Source organism: Anser anser (genome assembly GCF_964211835.1).
Source record: "Anser anser genome assembly, contig: HAP1_SCAFFOLD_129, whole genome shotgun sequence".
In the NCBI taxonomy this organism is placed as follows: domain Eukaryota; kingdom Metazoa; phylum Chordata; class Aves; order Anseriformes; family Anatidae; genus Anser; species Anser anser.
In genome coordinates this window covers 226,147-241,678 of record NW_028153757.1, presented here as the reverse complement: position 1 = coordinate 241,678, position 15,532 = coordinate 226,147, and the positions used below count along the sequence as shown (strand labels likewise).

At 50.7% G+C, this 15,532-nt stretch overlaps 1 protein-coding gene across 1 annotated transcript in view; it reads left to right on the top strand.

Annotated features, from left to right (window-relative positions):
* The window catches only part of LOC310891555 (zinc finger CCCH domain-containing protein 11A-like), a 61,383-nt gene extending 47,754 nt beyond the window's left edge, over positions 1 to 13,629 (top strand). The window contains exon 3 of the mRNA XM_083853821.1: positions 10,792 to 13,629. Within this exon, the coding sequence (XP_083709947.1) occupies positions 10,792 to 11,053 (262 nt within the window). The 3' untranslated portion in view covers positions 11,054 to 13,629. The remainder of the gene's footprint in view (positions 1 to 10,791) is intronic.
* Positions 13,630 to 15,532: the final 1,903 nt, after the last annotated feature.

Below are 15,532 nucleotides of genomic sequence, written 5' to 3'. Positions count from 1 at the left end.
GAGGATGGGGAGTTGCTTGTACACCTTTGGGGCCTGTGTCTGGGGGGGGGTTGGGGCCTGTGCCGGGGGGGTTGGGAGCTGCTTGTACGCTCTAGGGTCCTCTGGCAGGCTTTGGGGCCTCCCTTTGAGGGGGGCAGTTGGGAGCTGGTTGTACACCTTTGGGGCCTGAGTCTGGGGTGTGGGGGCTGGGGCTGAGGCCTGGGGCCTGGGGCATGCCTCTGGGTGGTGGGGGGGGGGGTCCAGTTCATGGGGGGGGGTGGGTTGGGAGCTGCTTGTGGACAGTTGGGGTCTGCATCCGGGTGTGGCTGGGGCCTGCTTGTAGACTTCTGCAGCCTGTGTCTGGTGTTTGGGGGCTTTTCTGTAGTGTTTGGGGATTGCATTTTGGCTTTGGGATGTGTCTAGAGCTTCTGGGGCCTAGCTGTAGTGCTTGGGGCCTGCGTCTGGGGCTTTTCTGTAGCATTTTGGTAGCGTGTTTGTGATTTGGGGTCTGTATCCAGGGTTTTGCCTTTTTTGTAGTTTTCAGCTTTGTGTCTGTTTCTTTGTTGGTTGCCTGGGGTTTGGGGTTTGGATCATTAGTCAGTGTCATTAGCGTCGGGGGGTTGATATGAAGGGTTAGGGTTGTGGTTAGAGTTGTTACGGTTAAAGAGAATAAGGATTTTAGGGTAAGGGGATCAAGGTTGTGGGAATAAAAATGTTTTTGCACAGAGTTACATCGTTTAGAGGGAAGGAAGGTGGTATTGATATATGCTTGCAGTGATAAGAAAGCTTAACAGACAACCTTGTAAAATGCAGACAACCAGAATCCTTAGAGCAATTGGGTGGAAATCACGGTGTAAGAAACATTACCACCTCAAAGAGGAAAACAGTCAAGAAAAAAATAAAATTGACTAGTAACAGGCCAGCAGCTGTGTATTTTCTGTGAAGCACTGGATAGATCGTGAACATGGATTACTCAGTCAATGGGGAAACTGGGGAGGGTCCTGGTCACCGAGAGGAAAAACAAAATTATATAAACTGTGTTATGGAACTAGTAGGTGGCTTGTGGGACGCCTGCCATTGCAATCGTGAATAAAAATGCTACCTCACTGAGATACTTGCCTGAGCCTATGGTATTGGTTACAGAGTGTTTCTAATAAGGTGTTAGGGTTTTAAGGTTTCAGGGCTAAGGCACTAGGGTTGGGTTTCAGGGTTAGGGTTTCCAGGGTTTAGGGTTAGGATTTTAAGGTTGTTAGGGTTGGAGTTATAAGGGTTAGGGTTTGGGGGTTAGTGTGTTAAGGTTTTAAAGTATTTTGTGGTTTTAGTGTTGATAGGGTTTTTAGGGTTAGGGTCTTAGGGTTTTAGTTATGGTCAGGTATTTAGGGTTAGGGTTTTAAGGTCTTATTTTTTTTTTTTTTAAGGTTAGGGTCTCCAGCGTTAGGGCTTTGAGAATCTTTACGTTTTGGGTTAGGGTTTAGAGGGTCTTAATTTTTAGGGTTAGGGCTTTTAGGCGTAGGTCTAGTGTGGTAAATTTTATCGGGTTAGGACTGTAAGGGTTTTTAGGGTTAGGGTTTCTAGGGTTTTTTGGGGTAGGGGTTAGGGTTAGATCCGTGGGAGCCGTAGTGTTAGGGGTCAGGGTTCTTAGGGGTAAGGCCCAATATTAGGGTGGAAGGCCAAACTAAGGGGGGAGCCCCCCCCAAAATTGAAGGGTCGAAGCCCCAATTTAGGGGAAGAAACGTCAAAATTGTGGGGTCCCCCAAAATTGGGCGGAAGAGCTCTTAATATTGGGGGAAACCCAAAAAAGGAGGGTGGGGGACTCTAAAATTGGGGGGACCCCCCCAAATTGGTTGTGTCCCCCCCAAAATTGGTTGTGTCCCCCCCAATTAGGGGAGGAACCCCCAAAATTGGGTGGGCGAACCCCCATATTGGGGGGGAAGAACACTTAAATGGAAGTGTGAAATTCCAGAATTGAATGTGGACCCCCCAGAACAGTCTTCAGGGGTTTAGTGTGGTAAATTTTATCAGGTTAGGGCTGTAAGGGTTTTTAGGGTTAGGGTTTCTAGGGTTTGTTGGGATAGGGGTTAGGGTTAGATCTGTGGTTGCCATAGCGTTAGGGGTCAAGGTTCTTAGGGGTTAGGCCTAATATTAGGGCGGAAGGCCAAAATAAGAGGGGGGGAGCCCCCCCCAAAATTGAAGGGTTGAAGCCCCAAGTTAGGGGAAGGAACGTCAAAATTGTGGGGTCCCCCAAAATTGGGCGGAAGAACTTTTAATATTAGGGGGGAACCCAAAAAAGGAGGGTGGGGGACTCTAAAATCGGTTGTGTCCCCCCCAAATAGGGGAGGAACCCCCAAAATTGGGTGGGCGAACCCCCAAATTGGGGGGAAGAAGACTTAAATGGAAGTGTGAAATTCCAGAATTGGATGTGGACCCCCCAGAACAGTCTTCAGGGGTTTAGTGTGGTAAATTTTATCGGGTTAGGGCTGTAAGGGTTTTTAGGGTTAGGGTTTCTAGGGTTTGTTGGGGTAGGGGTTAGGGTTAGATCCGTGGTTGCCATAGGGTTAGGGGTCAAGGTTCTTAGGGGTTAGGCCTAATATTAGGGCGGAAGGCCAAAATAAGAGGGGGGAGCCCCCCCCAAAATCGAAGGGTTGAAGCCCAAAGTTAGGGGAAGGAACGGCCAAATTGTGGGGTCCCCCAAAATTGGGCGGAAGAACTCTTTAATATTAGGGGGGAACCCAAAAAAGGAGGGTGGGGGACTCTACAATTGGGGGGGACCCCCAAAATTGGTCGGGTCCCCCCAAATTAGGGGAGGAACCCCCAAAATTGGGTGGGTGAACCCCCAAATTGGGGGGAAGAAGACTTAAATGGAAGTGTGAAATTCCAGAATTGAATGTGGACCCCCCCCAGACCTGGGGAGGAATCCCCAAACTTGGGGGGGACCCCCAAAATTGGGGTTAAAGCCCCAGATCCCGGGGAGCTAAGCCCCAAATTAAGGGAAGGAACCTCAAACATGTGGTGAGAACCCCAACATTGGGGGAAAGAACCTTAATATTAGGGTGGCAGGCCAAGAAAGGATGGTGGGGGCCTCCAAAATTGTGGGGGGCTTGGAATTGGGGGGAATCCCCAAAATGGAGGGGGAACCCCAAAAGTGGGGGGGGGGCGAAGCACCAAATTAGGGGAAGGAACCCCAAAATTGCGGGAAAGAACTCTGAAATGGAGAGCTGAAAACCCGAAATTGAGGGGAAACCCCCCAAAACGGCGGGAAAACCCTCCATAAACACGAAACCGGTAATGTAACAGAGCAAAAAATGGCGTCCTACGGCAAGGTGCGAGGCTCAATTTTCTGGGGAGTGCTGGGAAATGTAGTTCTTGGCCACCGGGTTTCCGGGAGTCCATATTGTTTTCCCAGAGCATGCCGGGAGATGTAGTTCTCGGACACTGGGCTTCCGGGAGGCCATGTTGGTTTCCCATCTTTGCTAGACTCCGGGTGCTCTGGCTTCACAGAGAAACCCCCAAACTGAAAAATGTACCTGCTAATATATTGGGCTCTAAATGTAGCCCTGGGTTAATTGAATAACAATCCCTGGGTAAGATTGAAGTGCAGGAGGGGTTGGCTACGGTTTTAAGAGCCGGTTTGCAGAAAAGGGATTTCCCGTTAAGAAATGGCATATACTGATTGTTCTCTTCCTTGCTCTGCCAAGACCTCAAGCACATCTTGGAAGCCAGGCAGAATCCGTGGAGCCAATGGAGTTCTCAAGCTCGACTTCAGCTTCTTCCCAGCTAGAAGAAGCAAGGACACGCCGGCTGAGTTCCACAGGCAACGCGCCCGTATCTGTAGACGAGGATTTAGAGATGCTACTTTGGGAACTCTCAGACGGCATACTGGAAGCCGAGCTCGACTTGGACCCAGGGAAGGATGAGGATGACCTCCTCCTTGAGCTTTCCAAGATGATTGATGATTGAACTGCATAGTCCTATGGTATATTAAAAAAAAAAAAAAAAAAAGAAAAAAAAGAAAACAACTCTTCTTCTTGTTGGATACCCTGAGGTGATCCTTTTTCTAACTGAGGCTTTGCAATGAGACTTAAAGCACAGTTGGAACTGGTAGAAATTGGCAGGATCTGCACTCAGTTGTCCTAAGTTTTCCTGCTGGTCAGAGTTAAGGTCTTGTGCATGGTTCCGTAACTATAGGTGGCTACCTTTGATATCAAGAGGACAAAGCACTTGTTTCTTTTGGCACAGAAAGATGTCCATCGGCACGCTGTGGTGGCTGTGAATTGACGTAGTGATGGAGCGATGCTCTGAAGGCTTAAACGGAAAGCTTCTTCCTTCCGCCCCCCTTGGCACAGCTCGATGTTGGGCACATTGTGAAGCCTGGGTGTTCTGATTTCTCGGACAGTTGATACCCAAATCCCGGAGTTACTATGTCAACTCTTGACTTTTATTTGTGTATGCCATTGTTTTGACTGTAATCTTTTCAGATGATGAAGCTGTAAGGGCGGGAGGGAGCAAAATAATTATTCTAGCGTTGTGGACCAAACATGCTGCCAGGAGTGGTGGTGGTGGGGTCAGCCCACCCGGCCTTACTTTCAATTATCAGGGATGATAAAATGGTGTGAAAAGCAGCAGCTCTGCGATACGGCTACGCTACCCCCACTCCCTTCTCTTGTGCTGTACCAAAGTTCCCCCAAGCTTTGGTTGGTGCTTTTTGCTGGTGACAGTAGGACTCCAGGGCGAGTAGTCGGGACTCTCCTGCAGTAACTGGGTCAATTAAGGGTTGGTTTAAGTGCCTCCTGGTTTTTAAAATTGCTCCCCTGAGCTGCTGGCTCTGCTGCCTGCTACAGCAAATGTTCGGGTGCCGTCAGCGTCGCACTTGGGCGTGGGCACTGACCCTGCGGAGGAGAGCTGAGACTCGCGTGTATTGTGTACCCTGCCGCCAGTGATCGTTTTCCCCTAGCAGATCTATTTTGAATCATTTCCCTAAATTTTAGAGGAACTTTAGGCTCTTTGTGCTATGATTTGTGAAGCTGTAGGGGCCCTCAGGCATTTGCTGCTGGCAGAGGAAAACCGCTTGTCGAATTTGTTGTAAATACTTTCTGTTTGGACAACAACGCCTGTGTGTGTGTGTGTGTGTGTGTGTGTGTGTGTGTGCGTGCTTTGACGACCCCCTGCGACGCCCCAGCTCCGCGAGGGAAGCTTTGAAGCGGCTCTGGGAAAACCTCTGCGGAAGAAACCGCTGCTAGTGACTTGCGGAAAAGGGACTCCACAATCAGTGAGATTGTAAAGTAGGTATGTTTATTCAGCGCTGGGCAGCACGGGAGGTCGTGGGCATGAAGATTGATGACTCTTCCTCGTCACCGCTAGTTGACCTCTTGTCTTTGCACAGACTCAGTTGCTCCTTGGCTCTTGTCCATCTGCAGGACCAGTTTCTCCCAGTTTCTTAAGACAGGCTCACTCTCTTATTAGGAGACTGACCTTGGTAAGGGGCCCAAGGCTTCTTGCTTTAGTTAATTGGCACAATGCACCATAGTTAGCAAAGACGCTAAGTAGCATCCTAGTTTAACGCTGTCAGCGCTCTATCTCTACTTGATAAGATTCTCCTAACTCCCTCTCTCACTGGAGCCCACGCAGCCCTCCGTCCTGCCGAAGGACTTCACGGGGACTTCTGCCGGCTCCGGGTGCCCGCACACAGACAGAAATGGCTTTGAGAGAAAACAATCAGGAGGAGGAGAGCTCAGAGACTGCGGCCGGCTTCGGCCACCTTCCCCTCGCTTTCCCTCTCCGTGTTCAAACCGAGCACTGTTCTGCCGTCAACCTTCGCTGCCTCTGCCCGCGGCGCCGGGCTTTCGCGGGTGCCATTGCTCCTCTACATATTTTATCCTTCCTTTTGTAAGGAATGGTCCAGCAATTCGTGTCACTAAGGGATTTGAAGGGTTACCATCGAGGCCCGGGTCTAGGTGATAAGAGAACAAAGGGGTTTTTAGGGAAAAGTGCTGACTACTGCAGGGGATGTTGCTAGAGTTTCTGAAATCCGGCGCAGAGGCTCCCAAACGAGGAGGAAGGGGGAGCTGAAGGACAATTGAAGGACAAAAGCCTGAGAGGAAGACAACCAGCATTCAGCCTGAGCAAGCCCCGAGAGACCACCAGAGACTGGTACGCAGGCGCCCCTGGGAGGGGTTTCGGATTCCGGAAACCAATTCTAATAACCCTGCCTCTTCTCGAAGTAGTAATGAATATGTATTAGCCTGGGAGCATCAAAACCAGCCGCCTTACGTAACAGGCGTGCGTCCTGGGGGAGCAGAGACTCCCGGCGCACCCAGCGCTGCTTGCTTGCCTCTATTCGTTTAATAAATTGTAAACTTTGATTGTAATCCTATTTGGATTTATAACAGCCATTTATAACACTTTTTATATTTGTATTTTATTTAAGGCTGTCTTGCCCCCCTCCCCCCCCAGCCTCGCTGCTCGCCAATAAAGCTGGCGCAGGGGCTAAGGGATTTGAAGGGCCTGCTTGTACACCTAAGGGATTTGAGGGCCTGCTTGTACACCTTTGGGGACTGCCTCTTTTGGGGGGGGGGGGGGGGTGTTAGGAGCTGCTTGTATACTTTTTTAGGCATTCCTCTGAGAGGGGGTTGGGAGCTTCGTGTATACTGGGGGGGGAGGGCCTCCCTCGAGGTGGAAGCGGGGGGGGTTGGAGCGTTTCTACACTGTAGGGGCCTGCCTGTACACTTTTGGGGCCTGCCTTGGAGGGGTTGGGAACTGCTTGTACACCTTTGGGGCCTGCGTCTGCGCGGGGCGGGGGGGGTTAGGGGGTTGGAGCTGGTTTTAACCTTTCGGGCTTGCATCTGGAGGGGCTTGGGGCCTGCCTTTGGGGGGGTGGTTGTGAGCTGCTTGTATACTGTAGGGGCCTGCTTGTACACCTTTGGGGCCTGCGTCTGGGGGGGGGTGGGAGCTGCTTGTACACTGTTAGGGCCTGCCTTGGGGGAGGGGTTGGGGCATGTGCCTTGGGGGCATGGGGTTGGGAGCTGCTTCTACGCTGTAGGGGTCTGGGTTTTGGGGGGTTGGGGCTGTTTGTACACCTTTGGGGCGTGCCTCTGGGGAGGATGGGGAGTTGCTTGTACACCTTTGGGGCCTGTGTCTGGGGGGGGGTTGGGGCCTGTGCCGGGGGGGTTGGGAGCTGCTTGTACGCTCTAGGGTCCTCTGGCAGGCTTTGGGGCCTCCCTTTGAGGGGGGCAGTTGGGAGCTGGTTGTACACCTTTGGGGCCTGAGTCTGGGGTGTGGGGGCTGGGGCTGAGGCCTGGGGCCTGGGGCATGCATCTGGGTGGTGGTGGGGGGGGGGTCCAGTTCATGGGGGGGGTGGGTTGGGAGCTGCTTGTGGACAGTTGGGGTCTGCATCCGGGTGTGGCTGGGGCCTGCTTGTAGACTTCTGCAGCCTGTGTCTGGTGTTTGGGGGCTTTTCTGTAGTGTTTGGGGATTGCATTTTGGCTTTGGGATGTGTCTAGAGCTTCTGGGGCCTAGCTGTAGTGCTTGGGGCCTGCGTCTGGGGCTTTTCTGTAGCATTTTGGTAGCGTGTTTGTGATTTGGGGTCTGTATCCAGGGTTTTGCCTTTTTTGTAGTTTTCAGCTTTGTGTCTGTTTCTTTGTTGGTTGCCTGGGGTTTGGGGTTTGGATCATTAGTCAGTGTCATTAGCGTCGGGGGGTTGATATGAAGGGTTAGGGTTGTGGTTAGAGTTGTTACGGTTAAAGAGAATAAGGATTTTAGGGTAAGGGGATCAAGGTTGTGGGAATAAAAATGTTTTTGCACAGAGTTACATCGTTTAGAGGGAAGGAGGGTGGTATTGATATATGCTTGCAGTGATAAGAAAGCTTAACAGACAACCTTGTAAAATGCAGACAACCAGAATCCTTAGAGCAATTGGGTGGAAATCACGGTGTAAGAAACATTACCACCTCAAAGAGGAAAACAGTCAAGAAAAAAATAAAATTGACTAGTAACAGGCCAGCAGCTGTGTATTTTCTGTGAAGCACTGGATAGATCGTGAACATGGATTACTCAGTCAATGGGGAAACTGGGGAGGGTCCTGGTCACCGAGAGGAAAAACAAAATTATATAAACTGTGTTATGGAACTAGTAGGTGGCTTGTGGGACGCCTGCCATTGCAATCGTGAATAAAAATGCTACCTCACTGAGATACTTGCCTGAGCCTATGGTATTGGTTACAGAGTGTTTCTAATAAGGTGTTAGGGTTTTAAGATTTCAGGGCTAAGGCACTAGGGTTGGGTTTCAGGGTTAGGGTTTCCAGGGTTTAGGGTTAGGATTTTAAGGTTGTTAGGGTTGGAGTTATAAGGGTTAGGGTTTGGGGGTTAGTGTGTTAAGGTTTTAAAGTATTTTGTGGTTTTAGTGTTGATAGGGTTTTTAGGGTTAGGGTCTTAGGGTTTTAGTTATGGTCAGGTATTTAGGGTTAGGGTTTTAAGGTCTTTTTTTTTTTTTTTTAAGGTTAGGGTCTCCAGCGTTAGGGCTTTGAGAATCTTTACGTTTTGGGTTAGGGTTTAGAGGGTCTTAATTTTTAGGGTTAGGGCTTTTAGGCGTAGGTCTAGTGTGGTAAATTTTATCGGGTTAGGACTGTAAGGGTTTTTAGGGTTAGGGTTTCTAGGGTTTTTTGGGGTAGGGGTTAGGGTTAGATCCGTGGGAGCCGTAGTGTTAGGGGTCAGGGTTCTTAGGGGTAAGGCCCAATATTAGGGTGGAAGGCCAAACTAAGGGGGGAGCCCCCCCCAAAATTGAAGGGTCGAAGCCCCAATTTAGGGGAAGAAACGTCAAAATTGTGGGGTCCCCCAAAATTGGGCGGAAGAGCTCTTAATATTGGGGGAAACCCAAAAAAGGAGGGTGGGGGACTCTAAAATTGGGGGGACCCCCCCAAATTGGTTGTGTCCCCCCCAAAATTGGTTGTGTCCCCCCCAATTAGGGGAGGAACCCCCAAAATTGGGTGGGCGAACCCCCATATTGGGGGGGCAGAACACTTAAATGGAAGTGTGAAATTCCAGAATTGAATGTGGACCCCCCAGAACAGTCTTCAGGGGTTTAGTGTGGTAAATTTTATCGGGTTAGGGCTGTAAGGGTTTTTAGGGTTAGGGTTTCTAGGGTTTGTTGGGGTAGGGGTTAGGGTTAGATCTGTGGTTGCCATAGCGTTAGGGGTCAAGGTTCTTAGGGGTTAGGCCTAATATTAGGGCGGAAGGCCAAAATAAGAGGGTGGGAGCCCCCCCCAAAATTGAAGGGTTGAAGCCCCAAGTTAGGGGAAGGAACGTCAAAATTGTGGGGTCCCCCAAAATTGGGCGGAAGAACTTTTAATATTAGGGGGGAACCCAAAAAAGGAGGGTGGGGGACTCTAAAATTGGTTGTGTCCCCCCCAAAATTGGTTGTGTCCCCCCCAAAATTGGTTGTGTCCCCCCCAATTAGGGGAGGAACCCCCAAAATTGCGTGGGCGAACCCCCATATTGGGGGGGAAGAACACTTAAATGGAAGTGTGAAATTCCAGAATTGAATGTGGACCCCCCAGAACAGTCTTCAGGGGTTTAGTGTGGTAAATTTTATCGGGTTAGGGCTGCAAGGGTTTTTAGGGTTAGGGTTTCTAGGGTTTGTTGGGGTAGGGGTTAGGGTTAGATCCGTGGTTGCCATAGGCTTAGGGGTCAAGGTTCTTAGGGGTTAGGCCTAATATTAGGGCGGAAGGCCAAAATAAGAGGGGGGGAGCCCCCCCCAAAATCGAAGGGTTGAAGCCCAAAGTTAGGGGAAGGAACGGCCAAATTGTGGGGTCCCCCAAAATTGGGCGGAAGAACTCTTTAATATTAGGGGGGAACCCAAAAAAGGAGGGTGGGGGACTCTACAATTGGGGGGGACCCCCAAAATTGGTCGGGTCCCCCCAAATTAGGGGAGGAACCCCCAAAATTGGGTGGGTGAACCCCCAAATTGGGGGGAAGAAGACTTAAATGGAAGTGTGAAATTCCAGAATTGAATGTGGACCCCCCCCAGACCTGGGGAGGAATCCCCAAACTTGGGGGGGACCCCCAAAATTGGGGTTAAAGCCCCAGATCCCGGGGAGCTAAGCCCCAAATTAAGGGAAGGAACCTCAAACATGTGGTGAGAACCCCAACATTGGGGGAAAGAACCTTAATATTAGGGTGGCAGGCCAAGAAAGGATGGTGGGGGCCTCCAAAATTGTGGGGGGCTTGGAATTGGGGGGAATCCCCAAAATGGAGGGGGAACCCCAAAAGTGGGGGGGGGGGCGAAGCACCAAATTAGGGGAAGGAACCCCAAAATTGCGGGGAAGAACTCTGAAATGGAGAGCTGAAAACCCGAAATTGAGGGGAAACCCCCCAAAACGGCGGGAAAACCCTCCATAAACACGAAACCGGTAATGTAACAGAGCAAAAAATGGCGTCCTACGGCAAGGTGCGAGGCTCAATTTTCTGGGGAGTGCTGGGAAATGTAGTTCTTGGCCACCGGGTTTCCGGGAGTCCATATTGTTTTCCCAGAGCATGCCGGGAGATGTAGTTCTCGGACACTGGGCTTCCGGGAGGCCATGTTGGTTTCCCATCTTTGCTAGACTCCGGGTGCTCTGGCTTCACAGAGAAACCCCCAAACTGAAAAATGTACCTGCTAATATATTGGGCTCTAAATGTAGCCCTGGGTTAATTGAATAACAATCCCTGGGTAAGATTGAAGTGCAGGAGGGGTTGGCTACGGTTTTAAGAGCCGGTTTGCAGAAAAGGGATTTCCCGTTAAGAAATGGCATATACTGATTGTTCTCTTCCTTGCTCTGCCAAGACCTGAAGCACATCTTGGAAGCCAGGCAGAATCCGTGGAGCCAATGGAGTTCTCAAGCTCGACTTCAGCTTCTTCCCAGCTAGAAGAAGCAAGGACACGCCGGCTGAGTTCCACAGGCAACGCGCCCGTATCTGTAGACGAGGATTTAGAGATGCTACTTTGGGAACTCTCAGACGGCATACTGGAAGCCGAGCTCGACTTGGACCCAGGGAAGGATGAGGATGACCTCCTCCTTGAGCTTTCCAAGATGATTGATGATTGAACTGCATAGTCCTATGGTATATTAAAAAAAAAAAAAAAAAAAGAAAACAACTCTTCTTCTTGTTGGATACCCCGAGGTGATCCTTTTTTTAACTGAGGCTTTGCAATGAGACTTAAAGCACAGTTGGAACTGGTAGAAATTGGCAGGATCTGCACTCAGTTGTCCTAAGTTTTCCTGCTGGTCAGAGTTAAGGTCTTGTGCATAGTTCCGTAAGTATAGGTGGCTACCTTTGATATCAAGAGGACAAAACACTTGTTTCTTTTGGCACAGAAAGATGTCCATCGGCACGCTGTGGTGGCTGTGAATTGACGTAGTGATGGAGCGATGCTCTGAAGGCTTAAACGGAAAGCTTCTTCCTTCCGCCCCCCCTTGGCACAGCTCGATGTTGGGCACATTGTGAAGCCTGGGTGTTCTGATTTCTCGGACAGTTGATACCCAAATCCTGGAGTTACTATGTCAACTCTTGACTTTTATTTGTGTATGCCATTGTTTTGACTGTAATCTTTTCAGATGATGAAGCTGTAAGGGCGGGAGGGAGCAAAATAATTATTCTAGCGTTGTGGACCAAACATGCTGCCAGGAGTGGTGGTGGTGGGGTCAGCCCACCCGGCCTTACTTTCAATTATCAGGGATGATAAAATGGTGTGAAAAGCAGCAGCTCTGCGATACGGCTACGCTACCCCCACTCCCTTCTCTTGTGCTGTACCAAAGTTCCCCCAAGCTTTGGTTGGTGCTTTTTGTTGGTGACAGTAGGACTCCAGGGCGAGTAGTCGGGACTCTCCTGCAGTAACTGGGTCAATTAAGGGTTGGTTTAAGTGCCTCCTGGTTTTTAAAATTGCTCCCCTGAGCTGCTGGCTCTGCTGCCTGCTACAGCAAATGTTCGGGTGCCATCAGCGTCGCACTTGGGCGTGGGCACTGACCCTGCGGAGGAGAGCTGAGACTCGCGTGTATTGTGTACCCTGCCGCCAGTGATCGTTTTCCCCTAGCAGATCTATTTTGAATCATTTCCCTAAATTTTAGAGGAACTTTAGGCTCTTTGTGCTATGATTTGTGAAGCTGTAGGGGCCCTCAGGCATTTGCTGCTGGCAGAGGAAAACCGCTTGTCGAATTTGTTGTAAATACTTTCTGTTTGGACAACAACGCGTGTGTGTGTGTGTGTGTGTGTGTGTGTGTGTGTGCGCGTGCTTTGACGACCCCCTGCGATGCCCCAGCTCCGCGAGGGAAGCTTTGAAGCGTCTCTGGGAAAACCTCTGCGGAAGAAACCGCTGCTAGTGACTTGCGGAAAAGGGACTCCACAATCAGTGAGATTGTAAAGTAGGTATGTTTATTCAGCGCTGGGCAGCACGGGAGGTCGTGGGCATGAAGATTGATGACTCTTCCTCGTCACCGCTAGTTGACCTCTTGTCTTTGCACAGACTCAGTTGCTCCTTGGCTCTTGTCCATCTGCAGGACCAGTTTCTCCCAGTTTCTTAAGACAGGCTCACTCTCTTATTAGGAGACTGACCTTGGTAAGGGGCCCAGGGCTTCTTGCTTTAGTTAATTGGCACAATGCACCATAGTTAGCAAAGACACTAAGTAGCATCCTAGTTTAACGCTGTCAGCGCTCTATCTCTACTTGATAAGATTCTCCTAACTCCCTCTCTCACTGGAGCCCACGCAGCCCTCCGTCCTGCCGAAGGACTTCACGGGGACTTCTGCCGGCTCCGGGTGCCCGCACACAGACAGAAATGGCTTTGAGAGAAAACAATCAGGAGGAGGAGAGCTCAGAGACTGCGGCCGGCTTCGGCCACCTTCCCCTCGCTTTCCCTCTCCGTGTTCAAACCGAGCACTGTTCTGCCGTCAACCTTCGCTGCCTCTGCCCGCGGCGCCGGGCTTTCGCGGGTGCCATTGCTCCTCTACATATTTTATCCTTCCTTTTGTAAGGAATGGTCCAGCAATTCGTGTCACTAAGGGATTTGAAGGGTTACCATCGAGGCCCGGGTCTAGGTGATAAGAGAACAAAGGGGTTTTTAGGGAAAAGTGCTGACTACTGCAGGGGATGTTGCTAGAGTTTCTGAAATCCGGCGCAGAGGCTCCCAAACGAGGAGGAAGGGGGAGCTGAAGGACAATTGAAGGACAAAAGCCTGAGAGGAAGACAACCAGCATTCAGCCCGAGCAAGCCCCGAGAGACCACCAGAGACTGGTACGCAGGCGCCCCTGGGAGGGGTTTCGGATTCCGGAAACCAATTCTAATAACCCTGCCTCTTCTCGAAGTAGTAATGAATATGTATTAGCCTGGGAGCATCAAAACCAGCCGCCTTACGTAACAGGCGTGCGTCCTGGGGGAGCAGAGACTCCCGGCGCACCCAGCGCTGCTTGCTTGCCTCTATTCGTTTAATAAATTGTAAACTTTGATTGTAATCCTATTTGGATTTATAACAGCCATTTATAACACTTTTTATATTTGTATTTTATTTAAGGCTGTCTTGCCCCCCTCCCCCCCCAGCCTCGCTGCTCGCCAATAAAGCTGGCGCAGGGGCTAAGGGATTTGAAGGGCCTGCTTGTACACCTAAGGGATTTGAGGGCCTGCTTGTACACCTTTGGGGACTGCCTCTTTTGGGGGGGGAGGGGGGGGGGTGTTAGGAGCTGCTTGTATACTTTTTTAGGCATTCCTCTGAGAGGGGGTTGGGAGCTTCGTGTATACTGGGGGGGGAGGGCCTCCCTCGAGGTGGAAGCGGGGGGGGTTGGAGCGTTTCTACACTGTAGGGGCCTGCCTGTACACTTTTGGGGCCTGCCTTGGAGGGGTTGGGAACTGCTTGTACACCTTTGGGGCCTGCGTCTGCGCGGGGCGGGGGGGGTTAGGGGGTTGGAGCTGGTTTTAACCTTTCGGGCTTGCATCTGGAGGGGCTTGGGGCCTGCCTTTGGGGGGGTGGTTGTGAGCTGCTTGTATACTGTAGGGGCCTGCTTGTACACCTTTGGGGCCTGCGTCTGGGGGGGGGTGGGAGCTGCTTGTACACTGTTAGGGCCTGCCTTGGGGGAGGGGTTGGGGCATGTGCCTTGGGGGCATGGGGTTGGGAGCTGCTTCTACGCTGTAGGGGTCTGGGTCTTGGGGGGTTGGGGCTGTTTGTACACCTTTGGGGCGTGCCTCTGGGGAGGATGGGGAGTTGCTTGTACACCTTTGGGGCCTGTGTCTGGGGGGGGGTTGGGGCCTGTGCCGGGGGTTTGGGAGCTGCTTGTACGCTCTAGGGTCCTCTGGCAGGCTTTGGGGCCTCCCTTTGAGGGGGGCAGTTGGGAGCTGGTTGTACACCTTTGGGGCCTGAGTCTGGGGTGTGGGGGCTGGGGCTGAGGCCTGGGGCCTGGGGCATGCATCTGGGTGGTGGTGGGGGGGGGTCCAGTTCATGGGGGGGGGTGGGTTGGGAGCTGCTTGTGGACAGTTGGGGTCTGCATCCGGGTGTGGCTGGGGCCTGCTTGTAGACTTCTGCAGCCTGTGTCTGGTGTTTGGGGGCTTTTCTGTAGTGTTTGGGGATTGCATTTTGGCTTTGGGATGTGTCTAGAGCTTCTGGGGCCTAGCTGTAGTGCTTGGGGCCTGCATCTGGGGCTTTTCTGTAGCATTTTGGTAGCGTGTTTGTGATTTGGGGTCTGTATCCAGGGTTTTGCCTTTTTTGTAGTTTTCAGCTTTGTGTCTGTTTCTTTGTTGGTTGCCTGGGGTTTGGGGTTTGGATCATTAGTCAGTGTCATTAGCGTCGGGGGGTTGATATGAAGGGTTAGGGTTGTGGTTAGAGTTGTTACGGTTAAAGAGAATAAGGATTTTAGGGTAAGGGGATCAAGGTTGTGGGAATAAAAATGTTTTTGCACAGAGTTACATCGTTTAGAGGGAAGGAGGGTGGTATTGATATATGCTTGCAGTGATAAGAAAGCTTAACAGACAACCTTGTAAAATGCAGACAACCAGAATCCTTAGAGCAATTGGGTGGAAATCACGGTGTAAGAAACATTACCACCTCAAAGAGGAAAACAGTCAAGAAAAAAATAAAATTGACTAGTAACAGGCCAGCAGCTGTGTATTTTCTGTGAAGCACTGGATAGATCGTGAACATGGATTACTCAGTCAATGGGGAAACTGGGGAGGGTCCTGGTCACCGAGAGGAAAAAAAAAATTATATAAACTGTGTTATGGAACTAGTAGGTGGCTTGTGGGACGCCTGCCATTGCAATCGTGAATAAAAATGCTACCTCACTGAGATACTTGCCTGAGCCTATGGTATTGGTTACAGAGTGTTTCTAATAAGGTGTTAGGGTTTTAAGGTTTCAGGGCTAAGGCACTAGGGTTGGGTTTCAGGGTTAGGGTTTCCAGGGTTTAGGGTTAGGATTTTAAGGTTGTTAGGGTTGGAGTTATAAGGGTTAGGGTTTGGGGGTTAGTGTGTTAAGGCTTTAAAGTATTTTGTGGTTTTAGTGTTGATAGGGTTTTTAGGGTTAGGGTCTTAGGGTTTTAGTTATGGT